Source organism: Labrus bergylta, chromosome 5 (genome assembly GCF_963930695.1).
Source record: "Labrus bergylta chromosome 5, fLabBer1.1, whole genome shotgun sequence".
NCBI classification, from domain to species: domain Eukaryota; kingdom Metazoa; phylum Chordata; class Actinopteri; order Labriformes; family Labridae; genus Labrus; species Labrus bergylta.
In genome coordinates, this window is record NC_089199.1 from 1,805,755 (window position 1) to 1,821,622 (window position 15,868).

At 41.4% G+C, this 15,868-nt stretch overlaps 1 protein-coding gene across 1 annotated transcript; it reads left to right on the forward strand.

Annotated features, from left to right (window-relative positions):
* Positions 1-297: 297 nt before the first annotated feature.
* LOC109990120 (inositol hexakisphosphate kinase 2) lies at positions 298-5,363 on the forward strand. The gene is made up of 5 exons (XM_020642110.3): positions 298-891; positions 2,766-2,997; positions 3,107-3,273; positions 3,403-3,578; positions 3,666-5,363. The coding sequence occupies exons 1-5, from the start codon at positions 678-680 to the stop codon at positions 4,263-4,265; spliced, it is 1,389 nt and encodes a 462-aa protein (XP_020497766.1). The 5' UTR covers positions 298-677; the 3' UTR covers positions 4,266-5,363.
* Positions 5,364-15,868: the final 10,505 nt, after the last annotated feature.

Consider the following 15,868-nt stretch of genomic DNA (forward strand, 5'->3'; position numbering starts at 1 on the left):
TTAGATGACATTTAAAATGCAAATGTCCATTTGCCTCCTCGTCGACAAGAACGATGAAAGTAAGACGTGCAGTGGCAGATTACCGTCAATGTGTTGTGTTTTTCAGTCTCGTATTTTTCCTGTTCTCCCCTCCCCCCCTGTTTTCTCTCCTTCCTCTTTGTTTGCCTGATATGCTTGATCTTCTCCTAGGTGCCGTGCCTCCTCCCAGCGACAGCAGCGATTCTGTGATTGGCTGGCTGTGTTGGAGGGCGGGACTAAAATGTTGCTTGTGTTGAATTTGTGGCTGGACGGGAAGCTCTGTCGTCAGTTTCGGTAACAGCAAGAAGACGGTGGGCAGGACGTGGCTTGTCAACGTTTAAAGCAGCTTTAGGGCTGTGGAAATAGCCTATTGTTACACTTCCAAACACTGAGACTATCAAGCCAAACGAGGGATATATTATAATTCGCCCTCCTACACGGAAAAGAAGAGGAATAAGATATTTGTGTTCGCCGTCAGTGGCCTTCCTGTACAGCCCTTTGTTTTTTTTCCAGTGCTGTTCTCGAGCAGACGACCAGTAGCGCCCCCGTGCGACCCAACGGGAAAGAGGTCGAGGATAGGGAGCCCGACGAGCGGCCGACCTTCTAGCCTCCTGAGCGACGTGGGGCCCCAAAGGTCATTTGTCCGATGCGGAGTGAGGATGAGTCCCGCTCTGGAAGCCCTCATGCAGGCGGACGGGTCTCCATATCCCGGAAAAGGGGTGATGCTTGAGCCCTTCGTGCACCAGGTGGGAGGCCATTCCTGTGTGCTACGATTCGGGGAACAAACAATCTGCAAGCCCCTCATCCCCCGAGAGCACCAGTTCTACAAGAGTCTCCCTCCAGAGATGCGAAAGTTCACACCTCAGTTTAAAGGTAAGACCTCTATCCATTATCTGAACGGACACCTCAGTGTATACTAGCCTACAAAAAGAACATTACAAGGACATTGCTATTTTGTGACCTCATAACGTGACTCGTGTACAATTTCACCAGTGCTGGAGCAATTGGGAACCACCATGTTTTATTGATGAGACATTGTTAAAGGGGGAGATGGAGGGGTGCAAGTAGCATCCAAGCTAATGGCCTGGAAGAGTAGCCAGAGTCCCTTAAAGCGTGGTGTCTGTCTTTCAAGATGGCTACTGTTTCAGTATTAGTGTCCAATAGAGAAGCAAAAATAATTGGGACATATCACGAGGAAAGGGATTTCTGGGGTCTTGTTTCAGGTTCAAATAACAGGAAACATGGACACAGATGCACATTTTCTCCTACACACATTCTTTTAATGGTTATATTATGTTCACTGGTTGCATCCAAGCCCACAGTCTTTCACAGTTTTAGCCACAGACAATTACAGAGACTTCTTAAGAAGCAATATGATGGGGCAAGATGCGCATGTGGTACCTGATCCTCAGTAATGCAGCGTAGGACTATAAAAAGACCACTGATGAGGACTGGGATTTGGAGCGAAGAGAGTAGAGGTCTTCTGAGGTACTTTGAATGATCCACAACTCCTTGTCTCAATTTTACGCAACACAATTAAAGATTCAGTTCCACTGTCAATCAAATAAACTCAGAGATGGAAACAATGAACATTATGAGTATATAATGTTCATGTACGGACACTGCTTGTGTATCACTTTTTTCAATAATTCACGAGCAAGTCTCTTGAATCAAGTCAGAGAGACTCTTAATTAGTTCCCACACTCTCTGATGACAGTGCAGCTCTTCCATAAAGACACAGTGAGGAGGTGGGGCCTCCTGCAGGCTGATGATGTCAGTGCACATGACATCAGCCAGGCCACATGCTACATAGGAAGTTGGATGCTGGGCCCTCAGGCCAGTCATGTAACATGCAAAGCACTGCAATCTTAAATATTGGTTCAGTTTGATGCAGTGGTTTTTGGGTTAATTTTCTATGCATTTCTGTATGCTATAAATTATACTGTACAAGAACTACAACCTTTATTTGTGGATGCATATATTTTGTTCAATTTGGACACTCCATTCCTATCTTGGTCACTTTCTCTTTTTCTGCTTCGGCTACATCTCTCCTTCCTGTCTGGTTAGTCTGTATCAGCTGCTGCAGCCATGTTGTTTATTCTCAGTGCGACACCTCCCCCACACTGTACAGAGATGTGCGTCATTCAGGCTCTTCTAGGGACTAATAGGATAGGGCCTTGGGATGGTGGTCTGCAAGCCTGTTTATGAGTCATTAAAAAATGTTATTAACATGTCAATATTCTGGTTCATTTTCAGTTGTAAAAATGGTTTTGTGGTTCAACAAAATCACTAATTGTCCTGTTTAATTTATGAAACTGGCTGTCACTGAATCATAGCATATTATTTCTGGACTGCTTGAATTCTGTATTATGAATGTATTTGTTATCATGTCGATGATTGGCAGTTGCTTAATAAATACCATCCTCATTATGCCGTTTTATGCCTTGCGTGGTATTTTGTGTCTCTTGTGTTCTGTATATTGAGTCATATAAACACAGTTTATGCACAATCAGTTGTGACAAACTATCTTTCTTTGTGACTGTATTGTTTCTTTTTTTCATCTTTTGTGACATCTGTAGACTCAACCTCCAGTGTACAAATGGCTATTATTATCTTTGTGGAGATGTGTTTTGAATGTGAATTAAACAGATTTGTCCATCATGTTCTAGGTTAAAGTTATTAGTCCAATCTATTGTTATTACTACAAAGAATAACCTGAACTGGTGCTCCTTTTCACCCTTGCTCAGGTGTGGTTTCAGTCAGTTTTGAAGAGGATGAGGAAGGGAACCTGTGCCTCATTGCCTACCCCCTCCACAGTGAGTTGGGGGACCTAGAAAACAAAGACCCTTCAGCAGACTGTGAGCCCAAGAGCAAGATGCTTAAGTGGAGCAAGAAGAAGCAATCCACTTTGCTTCTGGAAAATGACAACTACAGTAAAGAGAGAACTCGACACAGTCGCAAAGAAGACAAGATCATAAAGTAAGGCAGATTATTTTGGATGTCTGATTGCTTCAGTTAATAACCACACTGTTATGACTTAGCTCTGCAAGACATGCACTGAATAAATCCTGTGTTGTCATCTTTGCAGCTACAACCGGGATGAGACGCAGCAGCAGCAGCAGGCAGAGGTCCTCTACTTCAGCCTGGAGAAAGGCAATGTGGTGCCACAGATCAAACACAACCCCTGGAGCCTAAAATGTCACCAGCAGCACCTGCAGAGGATGAAGGATAATGCAAAGCACCGTAATCAATACAGTATCCTTTCATGCTTGCAAAGCACTGCCTTGGTGTTTAATTGTTATTGAGAGGGATGAGTCGTATATGTTAAACTAAGCATGTATAGCCTTTTTTTTTTTCTCGAGTGATCCTTGACCTGTGTCACAGAATTTATCCTTTTGGAGAACCTGACATGGCGCTACACATTACCATGTGTCTTGGACTTGAAGATGGGCACTCGCCAACATGGGGATGATGCAACAGAGGAGAAGAAAGCCCATCAGATACGCAAGTGTCAACAGAGCACATCTGCCTCTATTGGAGTTCGAGTTTGTGGCATGCAGGTACGTTTACGCCTGAAACACATCTCTACATTGATGCTCTTTTGTCCTTGTCGAGCTGCAGTTCTCATGTTTCTGCGTGTCCTTCAGGTTTACCAGTCAGATTCAGGCCAGCTGATGTTCATGAATAAGTACCACGGGCGTAAGCTGACCCTTGCCGGCTTTAAGGAGGCCCTGTACCAGTTTTTCCACGACGGACGCCGCCTGCGTCGAGAGCTATTGTCGCCAGTGCTCCGCAGACTCCGGGAAATGAAAGCTGCCCTGGAGGCCTGTGAGTCCTACCGATTCTACTCCAGTTCCCTGCTCATCATCTATGATGGTGATCCTCCCAGGACCCCCACTAGACCAAGACACCGGTGTGGGGAAGAAGGTGATGAGGATGAGCCCTCTGATGAAGAAGAAGAGGAGGAGGAAGAAGGGGCCTATGGTTTCCCACATTCCAACTCAACAGGGGGCAGCGGCAGTGTGGCTGCAGGAAGTAGCAACAGCAGCAGTGGGCGCTCATCTAACAGCACAGGCGAGTCGAGCAGCCCAACCGTGGATGTTCGCATGATTGACTTTGCTCACACAACCTGTCGGCACTATGGAGAAGACAGCGTTGTGCACGAAGGACAGGACAGTGGCTTCATCTTTGGCCTCCAGAACCTAATCACCATCATTTCTCAGCTTGAGGATCACAGCACTGACTGAGGCTGAAAAGGAGCCAACCTGGTCTAAATTTAGCATGGGAATAGCTCTGTGGCTGAAACCCTGCTTACCCTAGGTGTTACCTACATAGGGGTCTGAGCCTCCTCTGCTTGGAGGGAACCCCAGACACCTCGGGATCTGAGGGGGAGAGTCTGTGTGGTGGTTACCTCTCTCCTCACCTGCAAGAGGACAGGGCTGTTATGGCCCTTACTTGCACTTTCCTCTTTTTTGGTTATACATGGTAGGAGATATTTGGGAGGTGGCGGCCTTTCTAAAAACACAGGGACTCCCGTAGCGTCATAGTACTTACCCCCTCCCCGCTCTGCTTTGGTACAGAGAAGTTTCTTCATTGTTAAGTTCTCTCTGAGAGAGAAAGAGCGAGGCAGAGATCATTGAAGCTCCAGTGTAGTTCTAGGAAACTGACGTGGTGCTTTACCTGTGACATGAAATATGTTTTTTTTTTTAACTTTCTATTTGGATGAAGTTTGGACTTACTATCCCCCAAAGTACAGCACATTATTGAGGGGAAGTTGATTGTACAACCTGACCTTGGCTGGCTGGGTCGGCAGCCTTGTAGCAATGGCAACTTAAGATTCGGAGAAAGACAATTTGTGTTTATATTAATGTCTCTGAAGATCTCGCAAAAAACATGTTTTCTCAACTGGGCGTTCTGATTTTTGATAGTAAAACAAGAACATTTAGGTTTAGAAGAAGGGATTTGCCTACTCTCAACAGTTGCCCTCTCCTGTACTTTTTTGCCTAAAAACAGAAGACTTTTTTTCAAATGGTATAATATCCTTGTTTGTCACCTGTGTTTCTGTCTTGACTTTTTCCTCTTTATTCCTGAAACTTTGACTAAACAAAGAGAATATATTGATTTAAAACACTAGCTATAAGACTTTAAAGAGACTATTTATTTGAAAGGATTGTTGAAATTAAAAAAACAAGTGGAAACAGCTACATTCCATATTACCACTCTAAATGTTCTGTTCTAATACTGACTTTGATTTATTTTATTATTGCAGGAGCTGATACCTCTCTCGTGTACTGTGCGTTAACAGTGTCTTGGACAATAAAGGCATTCATTTGTGGTAAAAAAAACTGTTGGTGTCCACTATGTGTAAATTCTATGTTGACTGAACAGGGAGTCGCAAAGTGAAATGAAAGTTGACGGGAACACTGACACCATTTCTGTGAATCCAGCTGAGGGTGGGACTAAAGGAGGCTGTGTTTTGGAAAATGTGACGCATCCTTTGTGTTTTATACTACAGAAAATGTTGAGTGTTTCCCACGACCTCACCTTCCTTTACTTTACACTAAACAACTACAAATAGCACTCTGACAAAGTCCCTCATACTTCACGTTTACAGACCTCTTTAGTTAGCAAAGAAAAGATCAGATGCTCAAATAATGATGGGCTGTCTTTGTGTTTCAAACAAAGTGAATTGACCAAACAGATCAACTCAATTAAGACCACCCATTAATCATCATAATCTAAGTCCATTGATCTACTGAAAGCTCACTATTAGCACACAAAGGTGAGGGAACTGAACAGGTTGGATAAGAATATTTATTTCCTCTGCACTGACCCATAAGGTTGAGCTTTTACGCATATAAGTGCTGTTGCTTAGACCTCTCAGTGATGTTACAGACATAATCAGTCTGTAGGATGTGAAGCAAGTTTAAAATTTCTCAATTACCTGCCATTAAGAACAAAGGATTTGTGCTGTGCTCAGGACAATTTGTTGTAAAATCATAAAAACTGCTGGGATGAATTCTCATTTAGAAACCTGGAGGTACATTGTGTTCCTCTGTGTAATTGACATAATTTAAATCTGATCCACAAGGAAATCTCTGCCAGGAGAACAGGCTTTCTATTCTCTGGATTTTTCTTTGTATTCACAAATAATGTGAAAGGTTGCAACCCTCAGATTGCATGCGTCAGCACTGTTTGTTGCTAAGCAGTTTAGTTGGAGTATTTGGCCTGGTTGCCATTCAGCCGTGACATCGGTGCCTGATCTGCTCTGGTCCTGCTCACACTTCAAACAGGAACAAACTGCTAGCTGTAATACTAAGGAGGAAGTATTACCACAGAGCACTTCAAGCCATGACCATCATGAACCAACAGCTCCAAAGCAGGAACCTATGACCATGATTTGTTCAACATACTGTTTGAACCCTAAACTCCACAGCAGAAGGTGCAGCCTGTCAAAACCAGCAGCTTGGTAGTCAGCCTAATCGACTCTCCAAAAAAAGAAAGAATGTGACCTAAGGAGAGTAAGTTAACATTACCACTGGCTGTGTATGGCCTAGAAAGGTGTGTCACTCTTCTTCACCTTGGCAAACATGCCTCACATGAAGGGTGGTGTTACTGTTGACAATAAGCAGTTTCCTGTCTTCATTCCTGAAAAATGCATGACGTGTGAATAAGGTTGGTTGGTATAATGGGTAACAGCGGTTATTTAACAGCTACAAACTCTAAATGAGAATAAACAATAAATATAGTTAATGTTAACTATTAAATACTACTATTAAACTATTGAAATAAAAAAAAATGAGTCTTATTTTCAAGTTTTTTTTGGTGTTTGTGCAAGTGCAATGATGTATAGTCTATATTAGAAAACAGGACAGTCTGGTATGTTAGCTGACAGTAAACAGAGTGCAGGCCCTCAGGAGCTTCTTGTAACACTTCCCTGATGAACACAGACTGAATCAGATTCTTCCGATTTCACACATACCCATGTCTATGCTATATTCAGTGAGAAGATAAGTTGTACTTTTTACCCTCAGAGGTCTAAGGCATTTCTGTGCCTGATCTCCTTCTGTAATAAGGCATGTAAAATGTCAACAGAGTAGTGCACAACTATGTAAAATACATCATTTTTTCAAGACAATCTGGGGAATCAGAATGCCTACCCCCAAGGATGTCAGAGGAAGTTCTAAATAGTTATTTTAAATAAATGAATATATATTTCAAAGATATTTGTTGAAATAAATGTAAAACAACAAGAACTATGATGTTTGGCTTCCTACATGGGAACTCCTGTGTCTTGGTGATCAGGGAAGTGATCAGGGGTCAAAAAATGTCACAGATCAAAAACACTAGCCATTTATTTGACAAAATCCCATGTTGTCTTAAATGTTAATTTTGCCATTACTTTTAAAAATGAATGTCTGTAGTGATCCAGGAGTGTTTAATGTCCCTCTGGAAAGTCAGGAAGTGTGAAAAAAGTATTTATTCAAAGAAAAGAGAAATCTATACATTATTCAGAGTTATTTTGTAAAAAAAATAGCACAGATCTACTGAAACAAGAATAAGCTGAATATGATGAATCCATTCAAATAAGTTCTATCATGTGTATTTCTGTGCTGAGTGCATACTGTAACGTCTGTTTCAGGTTGCACCGGCTTTTCATTTGTTCTTACATTCTCCAATTCTACAACAAGACGCTTTTATCCAAAGCGACGTACATCAGAGAGCAAGGATCTAGAAAAGAGGAGACAATGTCAGTAAGAGCAAACGATCAGCTTTAAGTCCGATCTGCGACACAGGTGCTGACAGGAAGTGACCAGAGGCAAAGCACAACATTGACGGCAGTTCTTGAGAGCTCTAATCAGTATAGAAACCATCTTAAAATTGTCGTTACCAAACAAAACCATCATCATTGCTATCATCATCATCATCATCATCATCATCAATAATATCAAAACCATAGTCATCATTAAGGTTGTAGGTATTCATGAAAGAGTTGGGTCTTTAGCTTTTTCTTAAAGGTAATGGAGTTTGGAAGTTTGTTCCACTACCGGGTGGACCGGGGGGCATGTCAGCTGATGTCAGCTTGTCAGCTGATCGCAGATACAGCCTTTGATTAGTCGACCGACCAAAACAAGTTGGCAGCCTCCTGAGTGAGCTAACAGAAGTTACACTCAAATTTAAATGTAAATCATTACGAATTAAATTCATTTTTGGGAGGATTGGATCTGGATAGTCACCAAATATACACAGATCTTCTAAGTCGGATGTCACAGAAATACATGGAGATTATTACCGGAAAGCCAATAATGTAAACACAACCCCTTTATTTCGAATACAACAGCGCCGACTAAAGAGGGTTAAATATCATCATACAGAGTGCAATCCGACATTACAACAAACAATGGTTAAGTGTTCCATCACAAGGCATGGACCTACTGTTTGAACCAGTCTTATTCCCTTTTTTGTTGGGCTCTGACATTTTTAAGGACTCATCAGTTTCCATGCTGTCTTCATAAAAGAGGCAGTTTAGGAAAGGCACGAGAGCCACCAGATGAAATGGATTATCATTTCCTGTTTACTGATTTAAAAATAGTCAAACATTTCGAACTCATCTGCAACAAGCTGCAAAACAGATTTAATGATGAAGCCAAACATTATTAATTTAGGAGAGATTTAGATTAAGGAGAGGCAGCGGTGCTCTTTCTCCTGTCTGTGTTGTGTCAATGATGTGTGAGACAAAGCCTTGGTGAGCACATGGTGAGTTTGTCATCACAGCTCAAAGGTAATGAGAATCATATCTGATTGTTTGATAATCCCTCTGGCTACCTAAGCTTGTCTATGAGGCCTCAAAACACATTTTGTTACAGAAATGATCTTGTGTTGCAAAAAATGTTATTCTGCATTGTAGCACACAGTCACAATTTCACTGCAGCAACATCAGAGAAGTTTGTGATCTGAAAGAAAGAGAGTAGCTCAAAACCGAAAGCCCTCATATGACTTATACACAAAAAATGTTAATGCCTTTTAAGACCCATGGGTTAATCATGTAACAAATTATTTCGACCAAGTTATTTGGTTGGTCATTCATTAGTACTGTTAAAAGTTCAACAGCACTGGGTCTTCTATATTTCATATCACTCCCCCCCAAGCTTTCAAAATATCTTTACCTAATGTTAAAGCAAATGGTCTTCTTTGGATTAATAATTCACACCGGCCAACAATACTCATCCCCATATGCATGATCAATTGAAAAAGAAGAAAAATGCCTAGCTTGTACAAAAGGTTCAGGAAAATGGGTAACACTTTACAATAAGGGTACATTAATTAACATTAGTTAAGGCATTATTAAGCCTTAACTAATGGTTACTAACAGTTAACTAATGTGTCTAGTAATCATTTATTAAGGGTGTTCATGTTAACTACGGTTAAAAATGTGATGCATTTTTAATCCTTATTAAGGATGCTATTAACATTTGTCAATGCAGTAATAAGCCTTAATTAACAGTAAATTCATACAATATGAACATTAAGAAACCCTTAACAGATGTCTCTTGTTATCATTAATTAAGGGTTTACATGCTAATTAAGCCTATTAACTAATATTACTAAATGCTTGACAAAAGTGTTTGTTTTTATTCATGTTTATTTAAAGAGGTCATATTATGCCCTTTTTGGGGTTCATATATTTAATCTATGTTCACAATTGCTAAAGTTCGAAAAAAGTGTCTGTTTTCATGTACTGCCGCTCCATTCACCGGTTCGTTTCTGACTCTCTCTCTGTGGGTCTTTAGTGCCCACGTTCAGGGTCCCCACGTGTGCCAAGTCTGATCTGATTGGTCGGCCTGTCGGCTCTTTCGTAATTGGTCAGTCGCTCAGCACAGTTCTCGGAAATGCCACACCCCTTTTACCATATTGGGAATGCAGCTACTGTCTTCGAGCAGAGCAAAAACACTGGTATACAAACAGCAATGACCGGTTTTCAACTTCACCAATCTGAAACGGAGAGGAGGAACAAACACAACAACCTTTGCCACGAAGGCATGAGCACAACGTTTCAGTGTTGCAGGTATTTATTTTGCAGCCTTTTCTGATGTAATATGTGTGTAATATATGCTCATCGGGTAGCTTCATTGCGTTGTTTAGGTGTAGGCTAAGTGTGGAAACTGCAGCTAAATACTTACCGAAGCAGACACTGTGTGCTGCATAATACCATGATAACTTACAACAAGAACATAGCAACAGTAACACACAGCTTATGTTTGTATCAAGTCTTTTTATCAGGAAAACACTGTTATTATGTTGAAAAATACGTTAGCCTCTTCCAATTTCACTGACTGGAGTTACCAGCATATTCCCCTAATCCAAAAATATATATCTTACTTGTGGCTTCACAAAGTTTGGCTTGATTACAATATGATTATTGGCCACAAATGTGTTCTGTACAATACAATATTATTGTGCCAGGCTCCTGCCGACCGGGCTCGCGGCGGCCGGGCTCCTGCTGGCTCCTGCTCACCCCGCCACCCATCGTACTGCGCATTCTGCCCGCTCGCCTCATAGACTGTAAATATTACGTTCACCTGCCTGGGAGCTGGAGTCTGATGTCACTTTCCTGCGCCGTCCACTTTGCCGTTTCGTTTTCGAGTTGGTTTGAATTATGATCACTTTTTAGCACAGCAAGTTTGAAAACGAAAAGCCAAAGACATTTTTGTTTTCATTTGAATTATGTCATACAATATGCATACATAGAGAGTAAAAGTATAATGCAAACTGGATGACTGAATATTCATTTTAAGTATAGGTCAAATAATGCACCTATATTCTGAAAATTAAAACGTGTTTCTGTTCCTGTATTTTCATTTTAAAATGAGCTTTTTCATTTGAATTATGATACAGATTTAGCGGGGCATTTTTTGAAAATGAAAAAGCAAATGTCATTTTCTTCCTCATTTTAATTTAGTCAAAGAATGTGCATTTTTGAAGTTGAAAACTAAAATTAGAATTAGATAAATGAATCATCATTTTATTTTTGAGTCAAATAATACACTCATATTCTGAAAATTAAAAAGCATTTCTGTTGTAGCGTAATTTAATTATTAAGATGTTATGTCTTTATTTAACCTCGGATTTAAGAAGGGGCACCACTTCCTGTTAAAGGAAGAAAATAACTTTAATGGTATAAGTTAATTAATTAATCAGTCAGTTTCATATCTTGAAAGAAGTAAGTTCTGGAAATGTTAAACAAGAAAACACACAGACAAAGTCCAGAATTTAATGTGTATAATTTAATATAAAAAGGGGTAAACAATAATGTATAGATGAAACAGATAAAGAATATGATTATTATGATCAGGATAATGCAATTATAATGTATGGTGACATTATATATTTAGTAATGAGATAAGACGCAGTATTGTTTGAATGACTTAATCAGAAAATGGTCAAAAAGAAAAAGTTGATAAAGGAATTTTGGGATTCTATTTGGATTTAAAGGAGGGCTCTGAATAGACACGACTCAAGACTTTCACCCAACACCCCTTGCCACCAGCAGTCTTACTGTGAGATGTGTTCAATTGAACTCCGCCGGCTGGTCCCGCGTTTCAGTCTCTGGCAAGCGGTTCTTTTCAGGCCCAGAGAGGTCCACGGGCCAGATTAGATGCCTTGACACCTTGGTCGGAGTGTGCAGCTGGGATGGAGATTGTACGTCAGTTCAGCCTTTGTCTCAGAAACTCCAGGAGGATCCAACAGGAAATAAATTATTAAAGAGTCTTTTGATACATCGATTTCCAATTCAGATTAACCGGATGGTCATCTTGATTAATCCAAACTAAGGAATTGGCGTTCAAAATTGAAGAGCGAAGACTTTGGAGAAGAAAGTTCAAAAGACTTGCTTGAGCCAGAAAGAATTGATGTTCCAAAAATTGTGCGTGAAAAGGAGAGTTTGGCAGAGACTCGTCTCTACGGCACAAACCTAAAAGAAGTGATTCGGACCGAAGTCTGAAGAGAAGCGAGCAAGAGCTGAAGCTCTAAACTTCAAGAAACCAAAACTAAGAATAAAAACTAAAGATCTGAGCTCAGTGTGAACTCTTATCACCTGGATGGGAGGAGGGGGGTCTGCAGGCAAAGAGGGGTGCCGCCCACGGGTGACTCCCATTCTGACCGGAGGATTTGTTTAAACTAAACCGAGTTTACTCAATAAGATTAAGAATAAGAATCTAAACATATATACGTCACCATACATTAATTTCAATATTATTTCTATCAGATCCACGTTGATGTAGATTCACGTCATATATTTATACAAACATTTCTATCAGATTCATGTTGAGATGAAAATCACACCATCTGGGAACAACCTCAGTCAATCCCAGCCTATAGGTGAACAAAACCATGTTATACAGTCAACACTCTTAATAAGACATATTAATATTAGTAGGAAAAGAAATTGGTGTCTTTAAATAACACCTTCTATAGCTAATATCAAAGAGTATGCTTTATAACACGTCTAAATGTATAATTATGAAGGTTACGTATTCATGGATAGTCTAACACTAGATGGCAATAGCGCTCCACGTCAAATTCCTATTAAACATAATATAACTCTTATTCCTATTCTGAAAATCAGATTTTGAGTTTAAAAAGATGATTATAATACATTCAATGTGACAATTACAAATATCTAGATGAAGAAAGACATAAATGTTCATTTGATGCAGAATTGAAAGCTGTGGTTTAATTCAGTTCTTCAGCAGTCCTTCAACAGATGGTCAATTTTACGACTTTGCAGAGACTGGTTTCGGTCACAGTTCATGTCTTTGGGGTCAATTCGTAGATAGCAGAGTGTTCTGTTTCCGCTCGATTGCTTATTCCAGGTGTTGTAAAAGTTCATAACATCCTGTCTGAGAGGGTTAGGGGTTAAATCATTGATCAGTTCCTTTGTTCCTTGGTAAAAGTAATGTTAATCCACAGTCCTGCAGGAAGAGAGGTTGTAAACGTGACTGCTGATAAGGGCTACACTGTTAATGCATTTGAATTTTTAAATTAACTTTATCGTTTGAGTTTTGATCACTAATCGCTTCCATAGTTACCTCTGTGTCTTTTTCATATTTTTCCTCCTCTTCTTCTTTTTCGTCCTTGGGCTCCCGAGGGCTTTGTTGTTGTTGTTTACATCACGGTCATTTATAAACGTGATAATAATCCGTCGGTAAGTCAGTGTCACTCACTTCTAATAAGTCGCCTGCCCTCCTCCTCCACAACGAGCAGGTAACGAGCAGGTAACGAGCAGCTGTGTTGTGATCAGCCGCGTCAAGCAGAAGACAAGAAAATAGAGCCTTTTTAAATGTGATAGTTGTGTTTTCATGGCTTCTTTTGTATCATTACTAAATGATAGCATGAAAATTATATTAGATAAATAATATTTAATGATATTTAAATGCATTTTCCTTCTATTTCTTCTTCTTATCTTCAACTTTTCTGCCGCACTCATTTGGGGCGCCAGCGGTGGCATTTGCCTATACTGCCTATGCCACGGGCCGGCCCTGTTAATAGCATCCTTAATAAGGATTAAATAATGTATTAATTAATACCGTAGTTAACATGAATACCCTTAATAAATGATTACTAGATACATTAGTTAACAGTAAATGGACTTCAGCTTATATAGCACTTCTATGCTTTTACACCATATGTCACACCCACCCATTCACACCCTGATGGTAGTGATGTAGTATCATCCATCAGAAGCAACTAATCCCATTCATACACCACCACCGAAGCAGCAGGAGCAAATTGGGGTCTTGCCCAAGGACACATCGGACATGTTACCCAGCTGGGGATTGAACCCTCGACCTTCTGGTTGAGAAGCGACGACTCTACCAACTGAGCCACAGCCGCGGTGATTGTATACATCCCCCCCTCGGCAGACACTGCTGCAGCCTGTGAACTCATCCACAGTGTAGTGTCTCAGCTACAGACATCACAGCCCCAGTCTCTTATTCTCATCTCAGGAGACTTCAATCACGCCTCCCTGTCTGCCACTCTGCTTACTTTCACTCAGTATGTTGACTGCCATACCAGGGAAAATAAAACTTTGGACTTACTGTATGCAAACACCAAGGATGCATACAGATCACCACCCCTTCCCCCACTTGGGCGCTCAGACGACAACCTGTGAGACTGCATCCCATTTACATACCTATTGTGAAAAACAACCCTCCACAACCAGGTATGTGAAGAAGTGGTCTAAGGAGGCCACTGAGGCGCTGCAGGACTGCTTCGACACCACTGCTGTGCTGTGCAGCCCACATGGGGAGGACATGGGGGCTTAACCCACTGTATCACAAATTACACAAATGACGCCGTCATCTACCTGCTGCAGAGATCCTGGACTCACCTGGAGAACACCGGCAGCACTGTGAGGGTCATGTTCTTTGACTTCTCCAGTGCCTTCAACACCATCCAGCCTGGGAAGCTAGAGAGGGCGGGAGTGGACTGTCACCTGGCTGCCTGGACAACGTACTACCTCACCAACAGACCACAGTACATGAGGCTTCAGGACTGTGAGTCTAACATGGTGGTCTGCAGTACAGGGGCCCCGCAGGGGACAGTTCTCTCTCCTTTTCTCTTCACCCTGTACACCTCAGACTTCTGTTACAACTCTGGGAGCTGCCACCTGCAGAAGTTCTCCGATGACACAGCCATCGTGGGGTGTGTGTCTAAGGGGAGCGAACAGGAGTACAGGCAGGTCATCATGGACTTTGTCGGCTGGAGTGAGCTCAACCACCTTCAGCTCAACGCCAGCAAGACAAAGGAGATGGTGATTGACTTCCGCAGGAAGTCACCCCAGACTGCACCGATGAACATCCAGGGCTTGGACATCGAGAGGGTGGAGACGTACAAATACCTGGGTGTTCACCTCAACAATAAACTGGACTGGTCTCACAACACAGACGTACTGTACAAGAAGGGCCAATGTCGACTTCACCTGCTGAGGTGACTGAGGTCCTTTGGAGTGTGCAGGACTCTGCTACGGACATTTTATGACACTGTGGTGGCGTCTGCACTTTTCTATGCAATGGTCTGCTGGAGAGGAGGGAGCACAGAGAGAGACAAGAAGAGACTGAAGAGACTGGTCAGGAGGGCCAGTTCTGTCTTGGACTGTCCTCTGGACTCTGTAGAGGAGGTGGGTGAGAGGAGGATGTTGGTGAAGCTGACATCCATCATGGACAACCCCTCTCACCCCCTGCATGACACTGTGGGGGCCCTGAGCAGCTCCTTCAGCAGCAGACTCAGACACCCACCCTACAAGACAGAGCGCTACCGCAGGTCTTTCATTCCATCTGCCATCAGATTCTTTAATCGGATTCTTTAACAGCATCAACAGCATCACCACCTCATGCTACACACTGTGTGTTTTTTTAAAAAACAATAACTCTTTCCAGTGTAGATACTGTGTAATTTTCCATTATTGTATTTTTTTATTTCACTGATGTAAATATGTATGATTTTTAACTTCTATTTTGATTTGATCTCCTGTTTTCTTGAGCAGCTGTAATGCAAAAATTTCCCCCATGGGGGATCAATAAAGTTTATCTTCATCTTTATCTTTACAAAAAAATCCTCAACTGCTTGTTTCTTTTTTGTTCTACAAGCCACTTTTTTTCATAAAAGCAAAGCAAACTCAAGGTTATTTTCTGTTGTACTGAACTTTATTTCACAACACCTGAACCGACATTAATGTTGAAGGCTCTGAGGTGACCTGAAGGCCTTACAGTATGTTTTTTCAAGTAGTATTTATCTTGAGCCAACCCTTACAACTTTGTGATGTACCTATAGGGAACATCATAGTCAT

Excerpts from the sequence above, each read along its gene's own strand:
- LOC109990120 (XM_020642110.3), top strand. The coding sequence starts at position 678 with ATGAGTCCCGCTCTGGAAGCCCTCATGCAGGCGGACGGGTCTCCATAT. Across the intron at positions 2,998-3,106 it reads AAAGAAGACAAGATCATAAA|CTACAACCGGGATGAGACGC; the intron begins GTAAGGCAGATT and ends TCATCTTTGCAG. Across the intron at positions 3,579-3,665 it reads TTCGAGTTTGTGGCATGCAG|GTTTACCAGTCAGATTCAGG; the intron begins GTACGTTTACGC and ends CGTGTCCTTCAG.